The sequence below is a fragment of the Nicotiana tabacum genome, unplaced genomic scaffold (assembly GCF_000715075.1).
Source record: "Nicotiana tabacum cultivar K326 unplaced genomic scaffold, ASM71507v2 Un00002, whole genome shotgun sequence".
NCBI classification, from domain to species: Eukaryota; Viridiplantae; Streptophyta; class Magnoliopsida; order Solanales; family Solanaceae; genus Nicotiana; species Nicotiana tabacum.
Window position 1 is genome coordinate 1,660,417 of NW_027438240.1, and position 11,259 is coordinate 1,671,675.

The 11,259-nt window shown below is 36.2% G+C and overlaps 1 protein-coding gene across 3 annotated transcripts; it reads right to left on the minus strand.

The window, feature by feature from the left end:
• Positions 1-1,947: 1,947 nt before the first annotated feature.
• Positions 1,948-10,085, minus strand: LOC107771515 (uncharacterized protein At4g06598-like). Of its 3 annotated transcripts, none has more exons than XM_016590895.2 (5): positions 9,831-10,085; positions 6,790-7,530; positions 5,423-5,498; positions 5,206-5,332; positions 1,948-2,565 (listed from the first exon to the last, which is right to left on the minus strand). In XM_016590895.2, the coding sequence occupies exons 2-5, from the start codon at positions 7,509-7,511 to the stop codon at positions 2,375-2,377; spliced, it is 1,116 nt and encodes a 371-aa protein (XP_016446381.1). In that variant the 5' UTR covers positions 7,512-7,530; positions 9,831-10,085; the 3' UTR covers positions 1,948-2,374. The 3 variants fall into 3 exon arrangements, with proteins under 3 accessions (XP_016446381.1, XP_016446379.2, XP_075104707.1); XM_016590893.2 differs by having other exon boundaries at positions 9,906-9,983; XM_075248606.1 differs by having other exon boundaries at positions 6,790-7,533; positions 9,831-9,976.
• Positions 10,086-11,259: the final 1,174 nt, after the last annotated feature.

Genomic DNA, 11,259 nt, shown 5'->3' on the forward strand with positions numbered 1-11,259 from the left:
CGCTACCAACTTTTGCTTTGTCCGTTTGTGTATAGAAAGAAAAAGAAAGGATGATGTGATTCAGAATACACTGAGTAATGGAACTTACATAATACTTGCTCTACAAGTCTAATTATTGGTTACAAATCCTTTTTAAAATTAATTATTATTTAACAGAACAGATTACTAGCTAGTAAACAACTTGAGTCCTTTAAGATGCTACCAGAGACCGAGTAACGTCTTTATGTATAAAATTATTTAAGTAGACCTGTAATTTTGGACAGGTGGAGCTAGGGGCACAACAAAATTCCCTTCGTCGTTAGTATATATACAAGGTCAAAATTAATTTAGTTCCCTTGATTTTTTGTTTATTTGTTACTATATTTTAAATCTCCTTGTTCTGACCAAAGTTGTTGTGGGCTTCGATGGAGTGAGCTTGCAATAATGTAGCAGCTGGCTTTATTTTTATTTTTATATGATAAAAGAAACAAGCCTGTCTACCAACTATGACTTCAAAGTTAAAAACATTATTTTTCTAGTCTCATAACTTGGCATGCAAGTACCATCTACTTCATCTTTGATGTGAGCTGACAATAATATAAATATACACAGCTTATGACTGTCAAACTTCTTTTTGGGCCAAAAGCTTTTTTTTTTTTTTTTGGTTAATTTTTTTTTTTTTTGGGGGTCAAAATCACTTTTGACCAAAAATTGAGGTGTTTGGCCAAGCTTTTGGAAGGAAAAAAAATACCTTTGAGGAGAAACAAAAGTAGTTTTTGAGAAGCAGAAAAAAGTAGTTTCTTTCCAAAAGCACTTTTCTAAGAAGCACTTTTGAAAAAAATACACTTAGAAGTAGTTTTCAAAAGCTTGGCCAAACACTAATTAGTGCTCAAAAGTACTTTTCAAATTAATTAGTCAAACACAAACTGCTTCTCACCAAAACCACTTTTTTAAAAAAGTACTTTTGAAAAAAATACTTCTCAAAATAAGCTGATTTTAGGAGCTTGGCCAAAGAGGCTTTAAATTTTCTTTCACCTCAGACATTGGGCCACATAAGTTATTATATATTCCAAACTTTTGTTGTTCTCCTTTTGAAGAAGTGCGGAAAGGGTAGGACCACTGTACAGATATAACAATAAAAAATCACGTATAATCTCATACGTAAAATTTGGAAAAGGTAGAATATACACAAACCTTACTTCTATCTTACGTAATTTTTTGAACTTTTCATAAATATGCAAAGTTTGGGAGATGTCGTTAGTATTTAGTAACTTGAAAATTGTATTGCTGGAAAACTTACATCCCATTTGTTGAATACGTGCGACTTATAAGGAATTTTCTGGACTTATAAATCGTATTTGATAAATACGACTTATAAATCGCAATTGGGGAATGCAGTTTTTTGTTTTATAAATCCCCTTCTCTCACGTTTGAAAGACGGCAAATTTCGTCGACCATTGAAGAGTGTTCTACGCCGGCTTCACTCAGCAACTCGTTCCGCCAACGCCTTGTCGTCGCAGTCGCAACCAATTACATTCGCTAGCCATATATATATATATGTCATAATGTCAAACCCCTATGCTATATCGCTAGCCATATATGACAAATACACACAGCTCATTCCATGTCATTATGTGATTTGTTTGGACTTGCATTGACTATTTGCTTTGATCCAACTTGTATGGGTGTTTGAGTTTAATTACTTATAATTGAGTTGTAGGGATATTGTCCGCTCATGTTAAGAATGTTTTTGGGATGGTTGAGCTCAACAGTTTTCATTGGGATTTGGCAATTATTGGACATTCAGCTAGATCATGCATGCACTAGACTCCCATTTGTTTATTTGCATACTATTCACGTCTAGAGTTTATGACGTTTATTTGATACAGTAGTTCTAGAGTTGAGAGTAAGCTGGTGAAATTAAGTAATAATAACAATTGTAGAAACAAATGCTTTCATAGCCTAAAGTAGAAAGGAAATATTGAGCCGACGGAGCTCTACCATTAATGCTTACAAGTCAATGTTCATGAAAATGCACCTGAGAAGGTCAAAATTGTGGAACCAATAGATGGGAAATTTTACAACATACAAATGAGAAATCATGCTGGAATTAACCACCTCAGGTGAGTCAACTGCCACAAATGCGAATTCCCTAGCACTGACCACCAGGCGCACATAAAAAGATCAATCACTACGCTTAACAAACAAAGTTGAGAGGATACATACTATGATAGAAATTAGAATCGCTGCCAGAAGGTGGAGGCAAAGCTTCTGAGAGAGAGCACAAGGACGACAAGAGCTCTTCTTGACCATGCTTTTTGTCATTCGCCAGGAAAAATTCAGCTGAGGGAGAGTCAGCAAGAAGATGTGATTTACGTCCTAGCTACAGTCAGAGTCACATGTGAAGTTGGCCTGAACCGTCTTTATGTTTCAAACAGATGTTTGCAAATTGTTGATCAAGATCCCTACTAGTGCTGCGCCGACGGCTGGAAGATGATTGCTGTTGCTGCTGTGACTGTGGCAGTTGCTGTTGCTGATATAATGCTCGTAGTCTTCCTCTTTCTCTTTCGAGTACTTCATGCTCCACTGCACAGAATAAAATTTAACTTTCTACTATAGTAACTAGTAGCTTTCTAGTCACCACTACCCCCAAAACAAAACAGGTTTTCCTATTTGAAGTGCATAACTAATTCAACTACGAAAGTCCCTCAGCCATAATCAACATGACAATTAAGCTCTGAAAAGTTTAAGTTTAATTAGTTGAGTTTCTTTTTCTTTTTCTGATATTGGAGAAATCGCCTCCGGGCCCACTTTGAGACCTCGGCATCACTTTGTGAGGTATCCTGTGACTCCGGGGAGTATGGGCCCGCCCCTCTACCCTCTTCCCAACTCAAAATACTCGAGTTTCTTATGGTTACAGATTGCAGTATCCCCTTATGCTCTTTAGTAAAGGTAGATTTTGCACTTTACATAAACTTTCTAAAGCCAACAATTAACCCCATTAATCAATAATGATAAAAGCATGGTAACCACATTTCTTTTTTGCTCTCTTTGTTTTACGAAGGTAAAATTTTTAATGTTGAAGGCCTGAAGCACAAAAGATGGACGCCTCTTATGTCTGAGCATCTTCTAAAAGCCAATGATATTTTTGGAGCGGAGAAAAATGTTTGCTTAGTTCTTTAAAAAACTTTGACCTAGTTACGTTATCCATTTGAAAAGCAGATAACTTTGGTCATCTCCCAAGAAGCACCAAAGTTTTGGTTGATTCAACTCCAATATCTCCTTTGGTCATCTCCAAAGAAGCCATTCACCTTGTTAGGAGATTGATGGAGCAATATAAGGAGAGAAAGAAGGACTTGCATATGGTATTCATCGACTTAGAAACGGCGTACGATAAAGTTCTGAGGGAGGTTTTGTGGAGATGTTTGGAGGCTAGAGGTGTACTTGTTGCCTACGTTAGGTTGATTAAGGATATGTATGATGGAGTAAAGACCCGAGTGAGGACGGTGGGTGGGGACTCGGACCATTTTTCGGTTATGATGGGGTTGCATCAGGGGTCGGCACTCAGCCTTTTTTTGTTTGCTCTGGTGATGGACGTACTGACGCGCCACATCCAGGGGGGTGCCGTGGTGCGTACTATTTGCAAATGATATTGTATTGATTGACGAGACGCGAGACGGTATGAACGCGCAATTAGAGGTATGGAGGCAGACTCTGGAAAGTTGAGCAGGACCAAGACAGAATAATTGGAGTGTAAGTTCAGTGACGAGGGGAAGGGGAGGTGAGGCTGGACTCGCAGGTCATCCCTAGGAGAGGGAATTTTAAGTACCTTGGGTGTATTATTCAGGGGGATGGAGAGATTGATGAAGATGTCACACATAGTATTGGGGCGGGATGGATGAAATGGAGACTCGCTTCCGGTGTTTTGTGCGACAAGAAGTGACACCGAAACTTAAGGGTAAGTTCTACAGAGTGGTGGTCAGACCAACGATGTTGTATGAGGCTGAGTGTTGGCCAGTCAAGATCGCTCATGTCCAGAAGATGAAGGTAGCAGAGATGATTATGTTGACATGGATGTGCGGGCACACCAGGTTAGATAGGATCAGAAATGAGGTTATTCGCGACAAGGTGGGTGTGACCCCTATTGAGGACAAGATGCGGGAAGCGCGACTTAGGTGGTTTGGTCATGTGAGGAGGAGGAGCACAGACGCACCGGTGAGGAGGTGAGAGGTTGACATTGGAGGGCCTACGAAGAGCTAGATGGAGGCCAAAGAAGAGGTGGGGAGAGGTGATTAGATAAGACATGGCGCAGCTTCAGCTAACCGAGGACATGACCCTTGATGGGAAGGTATGGAGGTCGAGGATTAAGGTAGTAGAGTAGATAGTCTAGAGTGTTCATAACAGTAGTATTGGTATGCAGTCTCGCTTTCTGTTGGTAGTAGGTTTTTATGACTAACCCTTGTTTTTTTTCATTGTTGATTACCTTACTGTCTTGTTGTTTTTATTCTGCTTTTATATGGCTTTTTGGTACTGTTCCTTCTTGTCTATATTTTCATTAATGTGGTGCTTATGCTTTCCTGAGCCGAGGGTCTATTGAAAATAACCTCTCTATCCTCACAAGGTAGGGTAAGGTCTGCGTACACACTAACCTCCCCAGACCCCACGGTGTAGGATAATACTAGGTATGTTGTTGTATTAATTCCAATATTGTTTTCCACAGTTAAAAGCACCTTTGTAACAAAGATATGTTTATTCTTTCCAAAGTGATAGACATTAATAATAAAGCAAGCTGCTGCATATGCAGCTCCTAAAAAAGCTAAACAAAATTCATAAATTCACAGAAAAAGTTGGCGATTTCCAGGATAATCATTTTTTCCACCAAAAAAAAAAAAGTATGTTTTCTGTAATTACCACTAATTATCTCCATTTCTCCAAGAAAACAAGTCATTTGCTAATGAAGTCGAGCATTGCTCCAAACGATGTATTTCCAGTTTTAGGAAAACAACACCCACTTTCCCAGCTCATCTGAATCAAAAACCAATCTTACTTTAAGATTTTTATTCACCGTGAGAACATTATCCATGTGATACTTCATGATAACCCTAACTTCCAATTATGTCGTTTAGACTCATTATATTAGCTGCATATTCAACTTTGTAACACCAATTCAAGCATTGTAAATAGAAGGTACAGCAATAAAGTATAACAGATAAAGAAGAGACTTACAATACTTAATCATCTGTTCTTGCGCTAAGTTTTCTAAGCGCTGCTTTAGGGCTTTATTCTCCATGCTGAGAATAAGACTCTGCTGGTTAAGGAATTCAAGCTCAGCGGATACCTCAGAACCTTCAGCCTGGAATCAAAACAGTGATCAAATCAGCAATTATAACAACATACATCCATTTATCACTGTATATTACTTCAAGCTTCTGCAGATACATGCCTGCAGAACTTGAACATTTCTTTCCAGTTCAGATATGTATTGAAGCTTCCTAACTCGTGAACGTTGAGCAAATTGTCTGCATTACATGGCAACTTGTCTTAGTAAACTTCAATATGGTAAATAACACTGCATAATGTCCAAATAAACAATACGAATAGCAGATAAGCGTCTGTTGGCAAATCACATAATAAAAGAGAAAATCATTGTAGACCAAACATATACTTCCACACCTAAAAATCAAAATACTCCCTCTCTATCAAGTTAGATGACAGATGACCATTTGATTGGTGCAAAGATTAAGAAAAATTCTTGAGTAAGTTGCTACATTGAAATTAGCTAGATATGTATGCTAAATACAAATAGAAATGCATCAATAGTGGTGAAATTTATCTAGTATAAATCACGTAATAGGAAAAGTGATATGGATTGTCTTAGTATTATATTGAATTGTTGAAGGTAGGGAAGGTTACTTTTAGTAAAGGGGTCCAGGAAATACAAGAGGATGAAAAAAAGAACAAGGTCAAGAAAGTTGAGATGGTGACAAGAAGAAATGTTTCTGACACATTTCCGTAGCATAAAAATGAATGACTAATATTTTTTGATGAAGAGCAAAAAAATGAATGACTATGTTGTTAAATGTTAAATCCACCTATATTTGTTAACATTTATGGATTGGTAAAGTTATTATACGTCATGGTTTCGAGCCGTGGAAGCAATCATTAATGCTTGCATTAGGGTAGGATATCTACATCACACCCCTTAGGCTGCGACCCTTCCCCGAACACTGCGTGAACGCGGGATGTTATGTGCACCGGGCTGCCCTATCTATGGATTGGTAGGATTCGGACACCATAGGCTTTCCTTGAAAAAATGGAAGAGCACAGACTAGCCTACAGCATTGGCCATAGGCCTGTCGCCTGTTCAGTGTATAATATTATCAAAGTTTAGAACATTAAAACCTCAAAATTGCAATAGTTATTATTATTGCATTTTTAAAAAGATTCAGAAGAAAATAACATGCTAAAATCCAAATATTTACCTTATTTGCTTTTTAGCAATAAAAAAAGAAGAAAAGTTATAACATGCTAAAAATACTTACAAGTGAAAGTTAGAATACCATTTATGGATCTCATATCAAAGCCTCCAACTAACCAAAACATCCAGTTAACTGATAGTACGGGCATGCAATGAAAATAAAGTAAAACAATAGACAAACAATGGAAACAGAAACAAACTATACTATAAAACAGAAAAAAAGAATTATCTTAGATATTAACTATCTTTTCTTGCAACTATCAACAAACTGAAACTACTTGTATTCACTTCCCAACTAAGTCCTTTCGGGTTGCTGAGATAGTTACACTTACTGCTTTGCACGTTTCATGTCATTTTCTGATGCAGAACTCTTACTGTGAGAAGAATCCTTTTTTTCACCAGATCCCTTTGGATCAGGAGTGACAGACTCAAGTAAATCCTGCTTGTCACTTCCTGCAGATTTGGGCCTCTCTCCTTCTTGTGGAAGAAATGATGATCCCAAGCTCTGAGTCTTGACATTTTCCCTAGAAGGTGGAAAACCACGGAGATGTGGTTTGGCATTTGGAGACGCATCCCTTGACCTACTCTTTTGTTGGTTAGAGGAGTTTCGATCAACATGAAATGTGGCATGCCGAGCATCTTTGTAATAATCAAAGTCTTGGGATCCCCAGGAAGCGACAGGAGTTATATTTCTGAATTTGTTATCATCTTGCGCTATGTAATCTAAGTTTGCAATATTAGCAGCATCAAAATATGTAAAGGAGTCACTAGATGAACGCCGGTGGCCACCTCTGCGTACAGGAGTTTCCGGCTCATTAAGAAGATCATCTAACCAAGATGGTTGCTCCTCTATAAGACAGCTTTCAGAAGAAGTACGCTGATGGTGTGAACCATCTCTGCATTTCGAGATGCCCTTTTGGGTGACTGCAGAACTAGGGGGATAATCAACATACGAGGGACATGTGCTAGGAAACGGACTTTTAGGAGGCAGTAAAGAGCTCTTTCCATTGTACATCATATGTCTCATGCTAGATGGCCCTTTGGAATTTGCCATAGCAAAGCACGCAAGATCCCTGCTAAATGATGAAATAGAGGTAAAATATATAAAACAAACAAAGAAAACAATTGTTTCCAAAAGTAAGAGCATAAAATTACCAATTTAAATCAATATAAGATAAATTAGAAGTAACTTATATTCCCTCTCCCCCCCAATTCAAACCAGACAAAAGAAAAACAAAAAAGGAAGAAAAGAAAAAGGTAAACAAATAAGCAGTCAAATTGAAAAAGAATCTAACTTTACAATGGTAAACTTATCCAGTGATCGATTCTCATTACACCACGAGGCAAAATTCACAAGAAGTCCAAAATATTTCTATACTAAAGACAAATTAATAAAAGCCAGTCTTCCAACCAAATATTAAGAGGAACTAAGAGTCATTGCTAACATTCATGTTACTATACAAAAATATCACACCGAATCATGGAATAAAAGTTACACACAAATTGGAAAAGCTCGCTGCCTCTGCAGCAGGTGAAGAAAGAGCACGTACGGAAATGGACCACATGAATCTTGGACGTTTTATTTAAGGATACTAAAAGCGAAAGGAGGGTGGAGGAAGAAAAGATGAAGGAGCATATTTATCACCAGCAGAGGAGCAAAGAAGAATGAATGCTCCCCTCAAATTTGCAAAAGCTGTCAAGACACATATTCCAAAAGAACTGCCATCTTCTCATTTGTGCAATTCTTTTCTTTTTTCTTCGTTTCAGGAAAGAAGATTAAATGGTTATTGCATACAACATGTGGGAATCCAACAATTGATTAAAGCACTAAGCTTGTTACAAATCAAAGTCTGAACTATCTGCCTGTGGCTATATGTAGTTATGTACCACTCTTTCATGATAAATTTACACTACCATTTTAGGGAGAGGGACCCACAATAAAAAGAACAACAAGGGAAATAAGAATATATAGTATCACAACTTCATCAAATGGATAAAAAAATAATTTCCTAACTTTGCAACAGGAAGCTATGCTTTTCTTTAGTTATGCCGTTTTGTGTAAAACAAAGAAGCATAGGTCTGACTTGGGGCCTGTAATTAAGAAGAAACTCCAATGGCATTGGAGTTGGATGTTGTTTTGAATTTCTAGCTTCTGTATTTCATCAGAATAGTGTTGGCAATGGTCAAAACATTTTGGTGGACAGGTACAAATTCTGGATCAAACTTTGAGGAATCCTGTTATAGGCTTTAGTTCAATTTAGGAGCAAATAGAATGGAATAGAAGATTGGATTGAAGAGTGCATCTCCTCTAGCTTGGGTAGCCATTACCAAAAGCATCATTTTGCTATACATGGTTGAAAGAACACATTGAATGTCAATCAAGTGTAGCGTAAGTGTGTAACTCTAGATCACTACAAACAAGTAGCTCCAGGCATCCAAGTTTAAGGAAATAAATAAAACCCCTGCCTTGATGAAGAGCTTATGAAACTAGTTGTCATTTAAAAATTGAAAACCACACATAAGCAGGACAATAGGGCTTTCAGCAACATTATCTCTTCAGGTATGCATTTGAAAACTATTAAATCATAGCACAAAATTTCCAGCCAGGATAACCCAAACTGCTTTTTATGACACTCGAAAGGTCAAACTGTAGCTTTGCTTCCTCTCTACGGGCACTTAAGGATCAATCTCTCTCGACTAATTGATTATATCATGGGAACCCCATGTGTTACCAACAACAACGATTACTAAGCCTCAATCCAAAGTAGTTGGGATTGACGACATGAATCATTTTTATCCAATATGGTATATCTGGGCATGTTTCTTTCCACTATTCGATAACACTTGCTGTTTAAGACAAATTATGGTCTCTCTAAAACTAGACGTTCTCTAAATCTCACACCTATTCTTGCATTGACATACAAATCTCGAGATAAACAAAAAAACTCCTGGAAAACACCAGAAGTAATCAAAAGAATACCGACATGATGAAGACTTAACCCCAACTAGTTGGTACAATCAGAGCTTATTTCCATGTTGAACATCTAAAAGAGGAACCATGAATTGCCATTAACTCTACTAATGAACAATTAGGAAACCAAGTAAATTAAAAAAAGACCCAAATCTCAGGTTAACAGAATAACTTATTATTTTAAATTTTTTTTTCTCAACCAACATGCAAATCCAATTGATCACTCAAAAAAGAAAAAAAAAAAAAAAGATTCAACCTTTCCCCTCTTTTTCCCCTTCGAATTCTTCCCCATTTCATTAACCCACATCCCCCAGCAACCAAATAGATAACTTCAACAATAATTATAATTTTTTTTTTATTTTTAAAAAAAGATAACTAATGAAGATGTGAACATAATTTTACCAATGAAAATGCTGATCTCAAGGCAATGTGATTCAGGGATGAAAAATTGAAGATTCAATCAACTTTCAAACTCACTATATTCGAATCTCTTTCTTCTTTGCTAAATCTATCAACTACTTTCTCGTTGACGTCTCAATTCTCATGTCGAAAAAGGGAGACAGACAGCTCAAAATGAGATGGTTTTATTACTTTTATTATTTTTGCAGTATCATCCCCAATGTTCTTGGATATTCCTGTATAGATCCCTACTATTTTGTCCCTTTTCAACTTTTACGTAGAGAACAAATAGCAGGTTGCAGATTTGGATAAACATATATTTATTATTTATAGCTAGTGTATGAATTGTTTGTTTATAATATATCCTCGAAATAATGTACCTAAACAAGACGAAACAAGACGAATATATACAGAGAATTGATTTTCATGAATTTGGACTTGTTGTATTATTGACTGTTTGATTTTAAAGAGTAAAAATGAGTGAGGTGATTCAAAATTTGAGTCGTGATAGATTTACTTGTGGCCTCTTAGTTACTAAATTGTATAATAATTAATAATTATGAACAATGTATACCAGAAAATGAATGTCATTAATTTGAAATTAAGTATTTTCTTGACTTTTTCTGGTGTTAGTTAATATCCGAAGCCATTAATGAGTACTTTTTCCTTTTAAGTATTGTGAGGGAAAAGATTTTGCCATTAAAATTTTTAGTATTATTGTTGTCAAGAAGTGTCACAATCATATACAATGAGGACGGCTCATAACTCACTCACTAGTGTTGTATAAGTTGCAGGCATAATCTTTACAACTCATTTTATAGTACCACATTATGTTTTCCAATAATAGTACATTCTTAAAAGAATTTAAATTTTAATAACTCGTAAACGTTTGACATGTTCGATGTTTAATTTTTTGCAATACCAGCATTTAGTATTTAAATTCCTTCAATACATATCGTAATTTCATTTATCAATGTGATACTAAATATGTTGTACTGTCAAGTGAAGCACAAACATTAAAATACACAATATAATTCGTATGAATTACACTAGTTTGAAATGACGAGAAATAAATTTACAATATCATTATAGTTTTATTAGCTTCAATGAAAAATAGGATAATTAGTTTTAGACACCGAAATACATGAACTCTATTAATTTGCACAAAGTTAGAGGTAAAAAAAATTCAGTATGAAGATTTTATTACTTACAGGGTCTTTTGTAATAGTTGGTTAAAAAATTGGAAGAAAACGGAAGGACATGAGGGTAAAACGACTATAGGATTATTCTAAGGTATGTGTACACGCTTCTGAAATAAATCACATCAATTATACATATATTCCTACCTCCTCTCAAAAGAAACGAAGAAGACGAACAATCATAAAGCTCGAACTTTTACGAACGTAGTGAAGATTAAATGTTTTATATAGTC